The 17,881-nt window shown below is 44.0% G+C and overlaps 1 protein-coding gene across 3 annotated transcripts in view; it reads right to left on the bottom strand.

Moving 5' to 3' along the window:
- Nucleotides 1-2,340: 2,340 nt before the first annotated feature.
- The window catches only part of wbp1la (WW domain binding protein 1-like a), a 97,712-nt gene continuing 82,171 nt past the window's right edge, over nucleotides 2,341-17,881 (bottom strand). For all 3 annotated transcript variants that reach the window (XM_080205917.1, XM_080205918.1, XM_080205919.1), the window contains exons 2-4: nucleotides 16,197-16,305; nucleotides 9,956-10,117; nucleotides 2,341-5,225 (exon numbers count right to left, since the gene is read on the bottom strand). In XM_080205917.1, the coding sequence (XP_080062043.1) occupies nucleotides 4,459-5,225; nucleotides 9,956-10,117; nucleotides 16,197-16,305 (1,038 nt within the window). In that variant the 3' untranslated portion in view covers nucleotides 2,341-4,458. The remainder of the gene's footprint in view (nucleotides 5,226-9,955; nucleotides 10,118-16,196; nucleotides 16,306-17,881) is intronic.

Raw genomic sequence — 17,881 nt, 5'->3', positions numbered from 1 at the left:
GGAAACCCACGCAGACACGAGGAGAACGTGCCGACTCCACACTGACTCATGCCAGGAATTGAACCCAGATCCCTGGCGCTGAGAGGCAGCAGTGCTAACCACTGCGCCACCCCGTCTTTTGTGGGGATGTTTCCCCTCATGGGAGGGCCAGTTGTTAATATAACTGCACTCTCTGGTGTGATTCTTTTACTGTATTATGCTCTTGCCCTGTCCTAACAGTCTGTGGTCCCTCCCCCTGCTCAAAACTCCTCCCAACGCTGGTAAATCATCCGTCCTTGTTAAATTTCAGCGAATCCAAAACTCAGCAGCTGATATCCAATCCCATGTCAAGTCCGATTGGCTCAGCACACCCTACGCTTGCTGACTGATATTAGCTCCACTCTCCTCCAACACCTCAACATCCTTCAGTGGTCTCACCTGCCTCACCCTCCACCCCATCTCTGTAAACAGGTGGAGTCCTCGACATATAACCACTCTTCTCCCACACCAGCCCCCCCCCCCCCCAAAACAAATACACCACCCTCTGACTCCAAACACATTCTCCCACCCGCCTTCAGCCCCCACCAAGCTCCATAGCTTTCCCTTCCTTTCAGAGCCACTGCACTGCTTTTGGCCAAGTTCACCTGATCTCTCCGCCATTGGAATGGAATCCTTTTTTTTTTAATTAAACCTTTGGGATGTTTTTCCGAGGAAGGGCTACATAAGCCCAAGTTGCTGTTGTCTTCCAGTTGCAGCAGCCAGGATTTTACGCAACTGAGGCAAAAAGGCCCAACACTAACCCACCCTGACTGGGGAACAGATGAATCTGCGAATACCCTCAACCAGGAAGCCATCGTCCTGCTTATGGAATACAAACAGGTGAATTCTGGTCTAATTACACCTGTCCTATCAAAGTCATAGAATCCCTACAGTGCAGAAGGAGGCCATTTGGCCCATCGCTTCTGCACCAATCACATTCCCACCCAGGCCCTATCACCGTAACCCCACATATTTACCCTACTAATCTCCTGACACTGAGGGGCAATTTAGCATGGCTGATCCACGTGACCCACACATTTTTGGAATGTGCAAGGAAACTGGAGCACCCGGAGGAAATGCGTGCAGACACGGATAGAACGTGCAGACTCTGCACAGACAGTGACCCGAGGCTGGAATTGAACCTGGGTCCCTGGCGCAGTGAGGCGTCTTTCACAGAGATGTTCCCCCTCATAGGAAAGATCAAACCTAGAGTCCATAAATGTACGGCAGTCACTAATAAATCCAAACCGGTGATGGTCAGGACTTGGAAATCTCTGCCAGAAGGAATGATTGAAGTGAACAGTTTAGGAGGGAAAGGTTTATTAAACACCAGGGAGAAGGAGGTAATTATACGCAGTTTTATTAGTTTTTTGAATAATTTTCATCTTGGTAAAGTCACTGACTGACCAAGTTTAACCAACTCCCCAGAAACCATGAGTTACTGTCTTTCATTTTCTGCTGACTGTTGTTAACCAGATTCTGTGCAATGAAGTGATTGATGCTGCTTCTGATCCAGTCTTCTAGATGGTACCTGACTGCCATGATTTGTTGCGATGTGATAATAGCTCCAATAATAGAACAGTTACAGTTCAGAAGAAAGCTATTCAATCCATTGCGGCCTCCGACTCTCCACAAGAGTAACTCAGCTAGCCCCACTCCTCCCGCTTTCGCGTTCCTCCTCCTACCCCCATGGCAAATTGTGTGAACTCCTAGGTTAATGACTGCATGTAGGAAAGCGTGAAACTCCTGCTGTACTTGAAGAGTCCCAGAGTGGATGGGAGGGCCAGTTCAAGGGGGAGTGGAGTGTGTACTCATCAGTCCCAGCAATAAATGTGGCAAGACACTTGACTGAAAAATAATGACCATGAGATCAGAAGACACTATTGATTTTTTAATAAACCATTAAAATACCTATTGGAAAATTACAACGTGATGTTAAAACCAAGTTAGAGCTAGCAGTTGGTAGGAATACTCCAAGGAGCACGCCTTCACGAGAAAACCGTGATTACTTAAGATCAGACCAGCCTAGTAGCATCTGTATGAAGCTCCCTGCAGTTCTTAACAAAATTTCCTTTTATATTCAGTAGTTTCTACCTGTACACTTCAAGATTTTGCTTATTCACTTTAGAAGTGATTTTTGAACCAAAACAGTGAATTAATGTTTAAGTCCATACTTTCCCAGTCAACATGTCGGAATGAGATTTCCCCTTTCCCACCGCCATTTATAAAAAAAACCCTTTAGTCACTTGCCTATGTTGTCTCAGTCAGAGCGGAGCTACACACTACACAGTGTAGTACCCACCCCTCCCCCCCACCCCACCCCTCCCCCAGACACAAACCAGGCTCACCTCAGCAGCCCTGCCTTCAATTGCTTTACCCATCTCAACTTGCCCCTCATTGGCTCCTGCACTCAACTGGGCTGCCTACGAGCCAAGCTTGGTTAAACTCTGCGTATTACAAGTTCCTTTGGCTCCGTGTTATATCCTTGCTCAGTTAGAATGATCTGCGACATTACCCATTCCATTGGAAACCAGTGGCCATGGTTTGAAGCAGTCAAAATCTGGCAAAAAAAAGTCATTTGGTTCGCTTACCAACACATCTAACTGGCAGTTCTAGTACCTGATATTGGAGGGGACAGGCTTGTCCCAGAGTTGTTGAGGCAGCTCTAAATAAATGACTCAAAATATCAGCAGAGATCTACAGCCCACTGTAACCTAATAGCAGGTTCTAAGCTACAGAATTATTGGCGCTGAGGGGAAGGGAAGGGAGAGAGGAAAGGTGGCTTGTGTGTTATACACTAATATGGATAAGAGGGATGAATTTGGAGATGTACTCAGGCCCTGATAACAGGTTTGGCATGTGTGCGCGCACACAGCCACAGACACGCACACATACTGAATCTGTAATTCACCTAACGTCATTCTACATATCCTTCAGCGTAGTACAGCGCTGTTGGAGGTACCATCATTCAGATGGGACGAGGCCTCATCTGCCCATTCAGGTGGACACTGAAGCTCCCACATCATTGGAAAAGCAGTGCTCTCCCCAGTTTACTGGTCAATGTTTATCCCTCAACCAACACCCTAAAATGCATCTTTTTTTTATTGCTGTTTGTGGGAGCTTGCTGTGCACAAATTTGGTTGCCTTGTTTCCTGACATTACAACGGCGGTTACACTCTTCAAGAGTACTTCATTGGTTGTAAAGCGCTTTGGGGGTGGGGGGGGGGGATATCCTGAGGAAATGCAAGGTGGTAAATATAAATCCCAATCTTTGATTTAAAGACACACACACACACACACACACACATACACACACACACACAGTGGTCATAAGTAGAAGACACAGGTGCTTCAGGTAAATGAAAGGGTTTGCAATCTTGCACAGAGAGAAACCAAAATGAACTGGAGACATGGCACTGATGGAGAAGTAGCTGTGGTGAGAGGGAGGGAGGGAGAGTGAGTGTGGCTATTCTCATTTGCACAGCAGGTCTGGGCCTATTTGAGATACAAAGCACACCAAATCAAACACCACCCAAACATCAGTCAAAACCACCTTCGCATCACTTAGGAAGCTTATATTAAAAAGCCCATTCTCAACAATGGTACCCATGCCAGTCAGGCATGACCCCACATTAAGTCAATAGCTACAGACACAACACAAAGAAAAATTGCAGATCCAACTCAGTTATGGCTTTTTTTTTTCTTTTGTTTTCAACCATGAGTCAACCTCTGTAGGTGATCTGATCATCTCAACTTCCCACGCTCCCTGAACCTCCATACACAACATGAAAGTAAAATTTCAAAGCCTTGGTAACCGAAATAATGAAACTTGTGCTTCTGTAGAGAGACAGAGAGAGAGAGAGAGAGATACATAAATGTGGAAAGATGCCCTTTTATGCAGTTTAAAGCTGGTAGTCACAGTGCCAGGAGAGAGAACCTTCACCCCTTCTATTCAAAAGCCCACAGAGTGCTCCAGTACCAAAGTCTCTCAGTTTCCATTCCGTCTGTGAGTTCAACCCAGATGTATAAAGCTGTCTCTCTTACAAGGACACAGGTAAATAAAAGTAAAGTGGTCTTTTCAAACGACACAAGATGAAAAGTAGGGTCACGATCCCATGCAAATATGCTTTGATTAAAAATTTAAATGTTGGATACAAAATTCCAGTTGCTGTCATAACTGTTTCTATACCACAATATGACAGGTCAACACTAACCATCACAGAGTGCTATTCTTGTAGCTGGCCTGACCAATATCTCTTGGTTCAGTGTTGCCAGCCCGCTCTCTGTCCCACACCACCACCAATCTGGCATTTACCTTCTCTTCTCTCCCTTCCCAAGTACACACGTGAGGCCAGAATGGTTCTAAAGCTCAAAGAAAAGACAGCATGAGGAGTCCTTGAGCACAAATGTCAGAAAGTGCAGCTTGATGGGGAGCTTGGGTTAAGTTTGGGGGTCGTGATGCTGGTGAGCTTGCAGCAACTCATTCTCATTGATGGTGTCCAGCAAAAGACAGACTGGCTCCTCCGTCATGTCGGGACCGTGCTGCTCCTTGCGATCCTGCTGCTCGTGTTCTTCAGCGAGGCCTTCCTCCCGCGGGTCGGCACGAGGGCAGGAGTCACACACATTACAGCTGTCACAGAATTCCATCGCACCCCCCAAACTGTCAATCAGACCATCCAACTCCTTTGCATCATCGTCTCTGTTGCAAACACACACCTCGATCCCAGAATCCCCAGTGAAGCGTCGGTGCCTTCCCGGGGTCTTATCAACATCCTTGATTTCCAGGCAAGACTGGTGATGCCAGCTCTCAATCTTGGAGGAAGAGCTGGGGTAATAATCAGTTAGTTGCTCTTTCTCGGGGCAGCTAAGCTCCTCGTCCAGGTCCAAGCAACAAGCTCGCACAGGTTCTAGTTCAGTGCCAGTAACCAGGTCCTCAGTCTGGTTGGATGTAGGCGTTTTATTCAAGCTGTGCTCTGAGTAGGTAAGTGAAGAATCGAGGTCCAGTGCACTCCCCTGACGGGGCACCACCTCACACACTGTTGGCACAGAGTTACTTGGGGTGGTCGGCGACCTGGCTGGCTCAGGATTAGACGAGCCGTTGCAAGCTGTGACGCACTGCTGGTGAAAGGCACTGTAGGGAGGTGGTGGGGTCACAGGTCTGTTCACCACTTCTTCATAAGGAGGAAGTAAATAACTTGGCAAAAATCCTGTTTCATTTCCAAAAGGGGTGGATGGGAAGAGGCGGAAAGAAAAAAATATATTTGTATTTATGACGGAAATATATTACAGCACAACAGTAGAAATATCAAAGTCTGCAGAAATCCCAGAAACAATACTGAAAATGCTGGAAAATCTCAGCAGGTCTGACAGCATCTGCAGGGAGAGAATAGAGCCAATGTTTGGTGTCTGGGTGACCCTTGGGTGGCATGGTGGCAATAGTGGTTAGCACTGCTGCCTCAGTGCCAGGGATCTAGGTTCAATTCTTGGCTTGGGTCACCATCTGTGTGGAGTCTGGACATTCTCCCCATGTCTGCATGGGTTTCCTCCTACAGACGAAATAGGTGCTGCCTCGGTGCACTGGCTATGCTAAATTCTCCATTGGTGTCCCCGAAGATGCGCCAGAATGTGGCAACCAGGGAATTTCACTGTAACTTCACTGCAGTGTTAACATAAGCCTGTTTGAGGCACTAATGAATAAACTAAACTTAAAAAAAAATTCCCTCCACTGATGTTGTCAGACTTGCTGAGAATTTCTGGCACTGTTTTTGTTTCAAATTCCAGCATCTGCAGAATTTTGCTTTGGCCCAAGAACAATAGTTTCTTCGGATGTTGAAATTTTAACATGACCCAAATAACAACTCGATAATAATTGTTAATTAACACTTTGGCCCTTTGCAGAAACTTAAGCTGTATATAGCTGCTATAACGTTGTAAAACATCCATGGGAGCTTCACAGGAGCCAAGAGCAGAAAGAAATATAGGGGCAAATGACCAAGATCTAAGCTTTGAAAAGGGGACAGAAACGTAATGGGCAAGGATCCCAGGGAAGGCATTCCAGAGCTTAGACAACTAAAGAGATACTGCCAATGTGCAACAATTAAAACCAACGATACAGAACAGGCCAGAATTACAGGAGTGCGGATATCCCAAAGGGTTGTGAGCCTGAGGGGATTGCAGAGGCTTCGGAGAGGAATTTGAAAACAAAGAATGAGGATTGTAAATGTCAAGGTGTGTAAATGGATGCTTTTTCCAACTTTTGAACATCTAACCTGCCGAGGTTCTATTTGAGGCAGCTGAAATCAAGTCAACCCAACCCAACCCAAGAGAAAATGGAACGCTTGGAAAGCCAAATATCAAACGAGGGAAAAACAAAACATAAAGGGAAGTTGGGCGAGATTAGATGGTTCAATTGTGGAATTAACAGCACAAGGACAGGGTCAATGAATAGAAATCCAGCTATGCTAAAATTTCTACTGTTCTCTGCAATTGGGATTGCACGCGAGAAAAACATGCAATTGGAAGCTTTAAAAAAATCGTAAAGATGTGAGAGTGTAAATTTTGATGGATTGACATTTAGGTAACTATACAGAGATTGTAAAACACAGCTGAGCTGAAGCTTGCACTAAAATAATGACAAAGGAACAGAATGATGATCATACTGTAGGAGGCAGAAATCTTTAAAAGTGTCTGATTTTTGACGCTTATCCAATGAAATAGCAGCCCCGCTCCCCCCACCCACAATCCCCTGGGGGAAATGCTACAGTAAATGGCCATCGTGCTATAAGGACCTCACAGGTACAACTAGTTTGCACTATGTCATGAAGTAGCATTTTCAAGAGTAATCACTGAACAGCACATTGATAATGAAGGTATTAAACTGTGCTCCAGTTAATTGCTTATTCCAATTAAAGAGATCTGGGAACTCTGGGACATCACAATTTTAAAAAAGTTAGGCTTAGGTTTGACATCGGAAGTGAACGGTTCTGACCCATGCAGTGGATGTCCCATCCCCCTTGACAGAGAGAGTGGATCTATTCCTGATTGAGGTGGATATCTGTTTGGATGATGGGTAGATACCAGAGGCCATTCAGGGCCACAGTGACCTCCTGGACTGGTTTCAATCACCTAAAGGGGGTCATCCTTCCCCTGCTCCCACACCACCAAACAGGCCTGGAGTTTTTATTTTTCCTCTCTCCAGGGGATTGTTTGGGATGTTGTTGGAGGGAAGGAGATAATGAACGTATGCAGAAGGTGGGACAGGATAAACGGATGGACCAAAGTGTCTTCAACCTGTCAGTCATTGGCAGACAGCTTGAGTAGGTTGGCCATGACACAGATTATTTGGATTACTTGCCACAATGACAACAATGACAGACAGGTTAAAGACACTGGACAAATAGAAGATACACTAAACATTAGCAAGATGAAGAGTGAGGAAGTCTCACTTTAGTTTGTAGTTCCACTTGTGATGCTTAACTCGAGCACATTGTGACCACAGGCTATTGATATTCAGATCATTTAAAGAGGGATTCTCACCATCTGCAGATGGTGAATGTTTGAAAAATGACATTGAACCATAGGATTGCTGCAGTGTGGAAGGAGGCTGCTCGGCCCATCAATTTTGCGTGGACTCTCACAAAGAGCAACTTACCTAGGCCCACACCCCACCCTATCCCCACAGCCCTGCAAATTTACCATGGCTAATCCACCTAATCTGAACACTTTTAGAAACAAACATTTGTGAGGAACATATTTTTTCCATTCAGTTTAGCCCTGATTGAAGGAGAAAGGGAAAGGACGAAACTCAACGAGACAGGCGCAGAGAGACAGGGGAAAAAAGTAGAAAATATATGCATTCAGGGAAATAGGCGGACAGGGACCCCGACAGAGAGACAGAGATGGGCATAAACAACAAACATTGACGCAGTAACAGAGAGAGAGAGAGAGATATATACAGAACGAGAGAAGAATGTGGTCGTACTGGTTTGGTGGGTTAGGGACTAACAGGAAGCAGAAGTTATGACAAGTTCTCAGGCTGATTCAGAGCTGAACTGTCACACTGTTGGGGTTAGGAACCTTTAGTTCTGTTGATATGAGCACAGCTGTTGTTTAAACAGAATTACGTATGAAATAAAAATAACTAATGCAAATTCATCTCCCCATCCCCCACCCTTCAAAAAGTGAATTTTCTGTTCCTCCACAGTGATGGACAAGTGGGAGAACAAACACTTTCCACTTCATTGACAACATTAAACAAGTGGTGGAGATGCCAGCGTTGGACTGGGGTGGGCATTGTAAGAGGTCCCACAACACTAGGTTAAAGTCCAACTGGTTTATTTGGAATCACGAGCTTTCAGAGTACTGCTCTTTTGCCCGGTAAGTTCTGATGACGGAGCAGCGCCAAAAGCTCATGATTCCAAATAAATCTCTTGGACTTTGACTTGGTGCTGAGAGACTTCTTACTGCGCCCAACATTAAGCAGCATCAGGTTAGATACAGACAGCATGGTGAGGCTCAAAATAAATGGCCCTCAACTCTCTTCCAAGGTTCGTGTACCAGCTTCCTGGAGTATTTTGTGCGTAACTTTGGTCTCCTTACCTAAAGGAAGACATACTTGACGTAGAGGGAGTACAGCAAGATGCAATAGACTGATGGATTGCACTACGAGGAGAGATTGAGGAAACTCGGCTTTTATTCTCTGGAGTTTATAATAATGGCAGCACAGGAGCTACCAATTTCTTACAGGGCTCGACAGAGGACAGACAGGAAGGATGTTGTCCCTGGGTGGCTGGGGGTGCGTCAAAAACACAAAGTAAGGGACTGGCTATTAAGGACCGAGTTGAGGAGGAATTTCTTCTGAGAGGGTGGTGAATCTTTGGAATTCTCTGCCTCAGAGGGCTGTGGGAGCTCAGTTATCGAGTATGATCAGGGATGAGAATGGTAGATTTCTCTATATTGAAAACATCAAGGGATACAGGGACAGCGCAGGAAAACGTTGTTGCATTAGAACAGCAACCATGATCTCACTGAATGGTGGAGCAGCTCAAAGGGCTGAATGGCCTCCCGCTGCCTCTATTTCTTCACCCTACGGCCAAGCCATATTGGCAAATTAAAATCATAAATACCCTCCTGATCCAGACTCACCAAGAACCTGGATCCAAACCGTTCACTCTCTTATTTCACTGTAAAACCAGCAGGGGTGTTTTTTCAGGAACCCTGACAAAATACTTTGGTCCTTTCCAGTTTGTTTTTAAACACTATTCTCTCGCTGGGGTGAAAATCTGAGCACTGTGCTGGAGTGCCGTACTTCAACACTGAAGCTAGGCAGCAAGCACCCAGTCTATTTGGCCATGGGCAGCATCACCACTTTCCCCATCCAGTCTTCAAACAGATATCTATGCATAGGCTCTATAGTGGGAGACAATGAATTGTCATTGGAATCATTCCACTGCAAGCCCACTATCACTACCACAAAGACAAATAACATAAGGGGAAGATAGATAAACATGTGGAGAAAGAGAGATTTGGCAATGGAAGGAAGTTCGTGGGGAGCACATACACCAGCACAGACCAGTAGGATTGAATGGCCCCTTCCTGTGCAGTGTAATCTTTAGACCCAAAGTGAGCAATAGGATTGGATGGAGCATGGGGCTGAACCTCCAACATAAAGTGGCAGCAAACAGGTCAGAGAAACCAGACCCAGTGTAACACAGAAGCAGCATGTTGCCACACACTCTCTCAGCCTCCACACAGTGCCACGCAATGTGTCCAAACCCCCAAGGTGACACTTCCTGGTGATGCAACAATCAGTTCACACCCAGCAAGTGATCAAGTCAAAGTTCTGAAAGAGTTATTAATAACAATAATAATAACAACAACACAAGATTGCCCAGTTTTGTTTGTGGGGGGAACAATAACATCTGATAAAAAGACATACTCAGGTAGATTGGAAGCAGAGTATAGTTACGAGCTCCCTGATAGGCGATGAGGTTGATCTCATGTTGTCGTTGCTGCTGCTGGAGTCGAAGCTTGGCGCGTCGATGGTGACAGACGCAGCAACAGCTCAGGATGATGATGATGGTCCAAACGAGCCAGAACCCTGGAGGAGAAGAACAGGAGAAATATTGCACATCATTAAAATCCAGCTTCCATTATTCCGTCGACTACACAGGTTTAAAAGGGACGTGTGAAAGATGCTAAATTAATAAAGAAATCGCACAGCAGGCTTTCCAAGGAACCAAACAATTCCTGTGAAGTTTAGCCAAGAGAAATAGTCACATCATGGCCAACTATTTGTGATAAACAGTCAGCAGTACAATGACCGACCAGTTAATGCTGTTAACAATGATGTTCCTTTACAAGTTACAAGCCATTACAAAGTCCTTGGTGGGTCAGACACGCAGGTCCTGCTGTCCTAGTTGGGCAAATGTGTTAACCAGGAAATCTGAAAGAATTAATTAATAAATACTAATTATTCTAATTAATATCACGGTGGTACAGTGGTTAGCACTGCTGCCTCACAGCACCAGGGAGCCAGGTTCAGTTCACGTGTCTATCTGTATGGAGTTCACACGGTCTCAGGCATCTCCATTATTTCCTCCCACAGTCCAAAGATGAGAGGGTTAGGTTCATTGGTTATGCTAAATTGCCCCTTAGTTTCAGGGGGATTAGCAGTGTAAATACATAAAGAGAGAGTTGGATTGTTGGTGGTGCCGGCTTGATGTAACAAATGGCTTCCTTCTGCACTGTAGGGATTCCACGAATTTGGCCCTTGTCTTGAACTGGTGCCCCCTTGTAATTGTCATTTCTGCCCTGGGAAAGAGCTTCCAACTTTTCACACTATCTATACCCCTCATTATTTTATAAACTTCTATCAGGTTGCCCTTCAGCCTCCGTCTTTCTGATGGCAGCAGGGAAGAAGCTGTTCTTGAGTCAGCTGGTACGTGACCTCGGACTCTTGCATCTTTTTCCTGATGGAAGGTGGTGGAAGAGAGAAATGTCCAGGGTGGGTGGGGTCCTTAGTAATGCTGGCTGTTTTGCCAAGACGGTGGGAAGTGTAGGCAGAGACAATGGATGGATAATGAAGGATGAGGAAAATAACACACAAAATAATTCTCATATACAAGGTCAAAAGTAAATTAAAGTCCTTGTTTAGGAGGAGAATGGAGATGGGAGGGGGTGGGGGTGCAATGGAGGTGATCACCTTACATCTGGATCCCATCTATTCTGCTCTGCTGCATCCATTTTGCAATCCTGGCTCCAGTAGGGATTTGGAAAGCTGCTGCTTAGATGCAAGGGTCTGGGAGGAATGGACAGATGTTAACAACAGCAATCTCCATTCCTCCAGGTTCCTCTCCTGGGCCCTGCTTTTGATGTTAAACTTACCACTATTCAGGAAGTGGCAAGTTGGGGGAGATCACAATTCTATTCTATTTATTTTATGCAACTTGAGTGCGTACTTCTAAAAACAAAATCCTCTCCAAGGCCAGCACGCTGGCAAGGAAGTTCAGCTCTGCCGAGTAACATTACAGGGCGCTCTGCTGGCTGCGTTTGTTCTCCTCTGACGCCACTCTGCAGCCTTCTGGAACATTCAGATGCTCAGCTTCCGCTGAAATGATCCCAAGAAATGTGTTTACTGGCGTGCCAGTAAACCAAGTTAACAGATTGTGCTTTAGGAAACACATTGCTGTATTTTGAACAGCTGGATCACACGGTGCACACAAGCATACGAAGGCACTGACTCAGCAAATCCACCTCGGCACAGGATATGAAACACGGCCCAGTTTTTTCCTCTTTTGGCCCTTGAGGACGACAAACGATTTCCGCCCCCTTTCCTCGGCCCCAAAAACGTTTCCCTTTCTTGCACATTCAACAACCTCATCTTTCTAGGTATCATTACCAGTCTGCCGGTTTCGGTTGGTGTTTTGCAGCTGGGTCGTTCTCTGCCTCCAAGATGTTTACCCAACATTACATTGAATGTACTGCACAGAAATAGATCATTCAGCCCATCAGGTGTATTTGGGAGTTTACGCTTCACACAAGTCTCCGTAAAGTTTATTTGTCACAAGTCGGCTTACGTTACCACTGCAATGAAGTTACTGTGAAAATCCCCTAGTCGCCACACTCCAGCACCTGTTCGGGTACACTGAGGGAGAATTTAGCACGGCTAATGCACCTAACCTGCACGTCTTTTGGACTGTGGGAAGAAATTAGAGCACCTGGGAGGAAATTCTCGTGGACACGGGGAGAACATGTAGGCTCCACACAGACAATGACCTAAGCCGGGAATTGAACCCTGGTCTCTGGTGCTGTGAGACAGCAGTTCTAGCCACTGTGCCACCCCTGTCTCCCTGTAGGAGGAGGAGTGCCCTCCTATCTTATTTGATCTGATCCTACCTGCTTATCCTTCTCCCTCACATATTTATCCAACTTCAAACACATCCATGCAACTCACCTCAACTATTCTAATTGACAGCACATTCTACATTCTTCTAGCCAACTTTACTACAGAGACATTTCCTATTAATTCTCTTTTGGATTTATTCATGACCAAACTATATTTATAACAATTAATTTTGATCTGGTTTGAAAATTCAAGTTATTATATATGATATTTACACAAAGATCAGATTGCACAGTATTAGAAATGTGATCTTCTAATCCTTCAGCTGTGGCAGATTAAATTGCAATTACACGCACCATTGCCACTCTTGAGGCTGGAATTGGACAGCTCTTTCAAAGAGCCAGCATGTGTATGATGGCCTGAATGGCCTCCTTCTGGGCTGTAAGATTTGTGTGATTCTAACATCATCCGTGTATTTCCACCCCACCCCCCCCTCCCAATGTGGAGGACCTTTGCTTTGTCCACATTAAATTTTGTCTGCCATTTCTCTGCTCACTTACCTACTTCTTGTTTCCCCAATTAGTTCTGTAATTTCTGAGCTGCCTCCTTCAATCTTTCTGTCCCTCTGCAACTCACACCATGTTTCATTGTGTTTCTGAACTGAGGCTATTTAAGTTAGAAATAAGTGATCTCAGCAACCGCCCATTGCAACCATAATGCTACCTTATTCCACACAAATCCAGCATCTGTCAAACCTACTTGCTCTAAAAACAGTTCAGTAACATGAAGATAATTATAATTAGACCAAGTTGTAAAAGTTCTTTTGCCTGCTGGAGAGCAAGGAGGCTGTCTGACTTTGCCCTCAGTCTCTGTAGTTAATGACAGCGTAACTATGTTGCGGATAACAGAGCAATGAGGACAAGATAATCAATCTTGTACTTTCTACCTGCTCAACACAAATAAAAGGAATCAATAGGGTTCAAGAAACATCAGAATAGGAGGAAGCCATTCTTGGCAAGACAATAGCATAGCAGTGGTGCCATCGGTCTGGTACTCCAGGCTATTGCTCTAGGGACATGAGTTCGAATCCTACCACAGCAGCTGATGGAATTTAAATGCGATTGAGAACGAATCTGGAATTGAAAGTTAATCTCAGTAATGGTGACCATGAAATTATCAATGGATTGTGGTTAAAAGAAAAAACATTTTGTTCATTTAAGGAAATCGCCATCTTTACTTGGTCTGGCCTACATGTGACACTGGATCTACAGCAATGTGGTTGACTCTGAAATGCCCTCTGAAATGGACAATTATGCGTGGGCAACAAATGCTAGCTTTGCCAGCAGCACCCACGTACCAAAGGAAACCAAACAAAGCCGCTTAGATGCCCTCTTTTTTAAGCTCTGCTGTTTGACGAACAATAAAATCCGTAGGAAATCTTGCCGCACACAGCATCCCTCCCCCAAGTGGGGCAAAAAATAAATTCAGAACTTCCATAATTAGCCTCTAAGTCAACGTTTGCAGTTGGGATAGCAATGTTCCCAATGAATAGGATATTCCTCAATCTGGAATATTGAAGGGAGAAAGAAGTTTACCTCAAGGGAGCAGATTTTCTGAGTAGGAACCCAAGGAAACATTCACTTCATCCAGTAAAATAGGAAACACTTCTATTAAGAAGCCTAGATGATTACCGGAATTAAAGCGCAAACATACTCCGATTCTATTTTTAGTTTGACATATTTATCTTCTATTTATTATTTATAAAGCTGTGTACACGAAGTATTTTTGTCGAGGGGCTTTTACACATCTTGTGCAATCCTGTGAAGCTACTCGTAGCCTCCAAGACTGGAAATTAAATAATAGCACAAAATTCAAAGAGCAAACAAGGGCCAGATACAAATATAAATTAATCATAAAAGGCAAGGGATTTTGGGACCCAGAGCTTTTTCGGAGCCTAATCAAATTTAATTCATGGACCGAATAACAAATATGTTGAACTGCAATGAAGCCAGGCATAGGTTAAACCATAGAGCTATTACAGCAAGCTCTCCTCTGTGCCCTGAAGATGCATCACTGTTTACAAGAAATTTGTAATTCCAAATGTTTATAAATTTCCAATGTTTTACGGTGATAAACTACAGTTACACAACCTTTTAAATATCACAAAATCTCAACTGGACAACTGGTGATGCTCTTAACAAAAAGGACTGATGCAAATCATCAGTAGTGGACTTGCCAACTTTCAGGGCATTCAAATGGTCATTGGATAGACATATGGATAATATTGGAATAGTTTAGGTTAGAGGGTCATTAGATTCGTTCCACTGGTCGGCGCAACATCGAGGGCCAAAGAGCCTGTACTGCGCTGTAATGTTCTATGTTCTAAATGTCATTAGATTTTTTTAATTGCAGATTTTTTTATTGCATTCAAACTTTGCCATCTGCCATGATGGGATTTGAATCTGAATCCCCAGAGCATTATCCTGGGTCTCTGGGGCGATAATCTAGAGACAATACCACTGCGCCACCATCACCCTTCAAAGTTCACCATCTGCCATGGTGGGATTCGAACCAGTTCCCTGAGCGTTACCCTGGGTCTCTGGATTACTAGCCTAGTGGCAATACCACTATGGCACTATTTTCTTTACAAATTTGTTTATTCTTCCTAATTCTGGCTGCCATAATTGTGTTACTGCATTGCCATGGCAAACAAACAAGCTGCGGTTACACCGCTGGAAGCAACTTATCCTCTTTCCAGCAGGTGGGTTTCATCAGCACTTAACTAGTCTACTACTATCTCAGTCAAATGGCTATTCGTATGTGGATTCTGGTGGTAAGAGACTTGAGGCTTTTGGACAATGGAGCACATCAGAGCCATAGGCACCCAATTCACACATCAGCACTTTCCTGCAGACATTGATCAGAGCAGAAAAAACTGCTTGATATTTATTTTTCTGAACAGTTCTTCTCTGGGAGGTCTACTTGAATTGTAGTGTCCTGGTATTAAAACTAGCAACGTGTTGGTGTGTGTCACTCAGCAGCACACTGCCTGAAATCTTATAACATTCCTCATCCAGGAAAGATATCTCAGACCACTTCACAGGCCAAATAGAATGAAATACAGATTGAAAGGGGCTCAAATAGCAGGTGAATAGAAACGGTGAGAGTTTGGAGAAGGCAGAAAGACAAGGAGTTCTAAAACTAACCCAATCTACAACCTACAGTTTTCATCAAGCCAATATTTTTTAATCGGTGTTAAACTGTCTTAAACTGGATTAAGACAAAAGGTTTTGTCATTATCCTAAACATAGAACGATACTGCCTGGAAAAAAGGCCATTTGGCCCATCATGCCTCTACAACTAATGTTTCTTTCTGAAATATGTTAGATGAGCTTATAGGCTGTGGTAGAGCAGTGGTTGTGTTACTAGAAATTCAAAGCTGGTATCTGTCAAATGGTCATAAAACCCAACTGGATTATTAATGTCCTTTAGAGATGGAAATCTGCTGTCCTTACCTGGTCTGACCTACACGTGACACTAATTCCACACAGATTCTGAACTTTATCTAGAAGTAGCCATGTGAGCAGTAGAGCAGTCAGGGTAATTGGAGCTGGGCAAAAATGTGAGCCTTGTCAGCGAGACCCAAATTTGTAGACAAATGTACATTAGAGAAAAAGCAACGCAATAAAGATGTGACGAAGAGACTGGGAGAGGGGCATTATTCACTCTTCAACTGACAGATCAGTAACGTTCAAACTCTTGACTCAGAATAAAAACTGGTGATGGTCACCAGTCATCTCAAATGAATCAGTTAGAATTGAGGGTCAATACTTACACCAAAGTTCATAATAGTAGTTACAACATTGCGACTCTCCACAACAATGTCCCGTTTCACAGAAGTAACTCTGGTTATTCACTCCGATGCACACTTCTCTCTCTTGAGACTTCAAAAAGAAAAAGAAAAAAATTATGGCAGTGATGAGAGAAAAATCATGGAATCATGAAGAACCGTGCGGTCAATACATAAGGATTAGATGTCATTAGCCACCCAATTTCAGCCACATTCATGACTCAGAACTGAGTTTAGTATCTTATGGTAACATTTGTTCGATGTACAGGAAAGAGATGGATCAGTTAGGTCTCCTCTTTATCTGAAAATCAAGAATTAGTTTCTCTCAATCCAACCCATTCTGGCTCATGGCCAACAGGCTGAGGAAGGTAAACAATCCCTCAGTCTTCACCCTCTCATAAACTTTGGTCTTTTCAAATGTGAGCTTGGCATTCCTTAACAGTGACGATTGAACCATTGTATGTTTCTTCCTCTGTTCTTGGTAGTGTACTACATTAAGTTTAGGTGAGGGACCAAGGCTCAATGAAGGAAACTAGTAGAAGGTGTTGCCACATTCAGTGCAGTGTTATGCATCAATGCTCACACCAAAGGATTAATGATTGTGTACTCTTTGAATCAAAGAAATATTCTGCATGTAACTACGATAAAATCCCAAGAATTGCTTCAGTTTTCTACATAGGATTAGTATAATGACCACAAACCGGTTTCAGTTCAAAACAAGTAGCAAAAATCTAATCTAGCATTTAATTTACTAACCCAATCAGAACTAAATTAACAAGACAATTACAGATCCCTGCCCATCATTCCCTACTGCTTCCTATTTTAGACACTCCAATCTAAATGTCTCTCTGCCACAATACCAAACCAAAGTCACAAACAAGATCTTCTGAAAATGGGACACAGTGCAATATCCCCACTGAAACTCGCTGCCACCTCTGACATGGTCAGTCACCCTAGTCTTTTTTCCACTGTTGAGTTCATTGGAAGACTCCTGCTCCCAAGTATGAAGCTCATGTGGGATTGCTTCCAATGCTTCTCAACTCAACTGGATCTTCTCAACTCCTTCACTGCCCAAGTAAACACTATATCTGTCCAACATCGAATCTTGGACAAGTTGCAATTTCCTTCAGTTAACATCTGGAAGATCAAAGCCCTTTTCATCAACTCTCGTCACAAAGTCTATTTCCTCTGCTGACTCATTCATCTGCTCCAGCCATGATTTAAAGAGAAATAACTTGCACTTGCATAGCTCTTGATGTAGTAAAAATGTCCCAAAGTGCTTCACAGAATCAACCACTAGCCCATGCTATCAAACTCAAAACACAGTGCCCAACATTAGATACGTTTCTATGATTGGGCAGTACTTGCCAAACAGTCCTGATTGTGCTAAGAATTTCAGTGAAAACCAATTTAAGATTATGAGTTGGGCTGTCGGTATGGCTCACGTGTGCACACGTATTCATACACAGGGCTCTGCCCATTGCAGACAGGAGGAGTACGGCCGCAAACTACGCCTATTCCAATTAAAAGCCTGGGGGAACAGCCATTCCCTGGTGTTCATTCCCCACAGCAATACCTTGACCAACCAGAGTCAACCTGCCTGGTTTGCATCTGGAAAACAAAAGCTTAGTAGTTAACGGTTCCATGCTAATATCTCGACCAGAGTTCCA

This window comes from Carcharhinus amblyrhynchos, chromosome 17 (assembly GCF_965287045.1).
Source record: "Carcharhinus amblyrhynchos chromosome 17, sCarAmb.v2.hapA, whole genome shotgun sequence".
Classification (NCBI taxonomy): Eukaryota; Metazoa; Chordata; class Chondrichthyes; order Carcharhiniformes; family Carcharhinidae; genus Carcharhinus; species Carcharhinus amblyrhynchos.
Note: the sequence above shows the minus strand (reverse complement) of the source record. Positions and strands in the feature narration are given on the sequence as shown.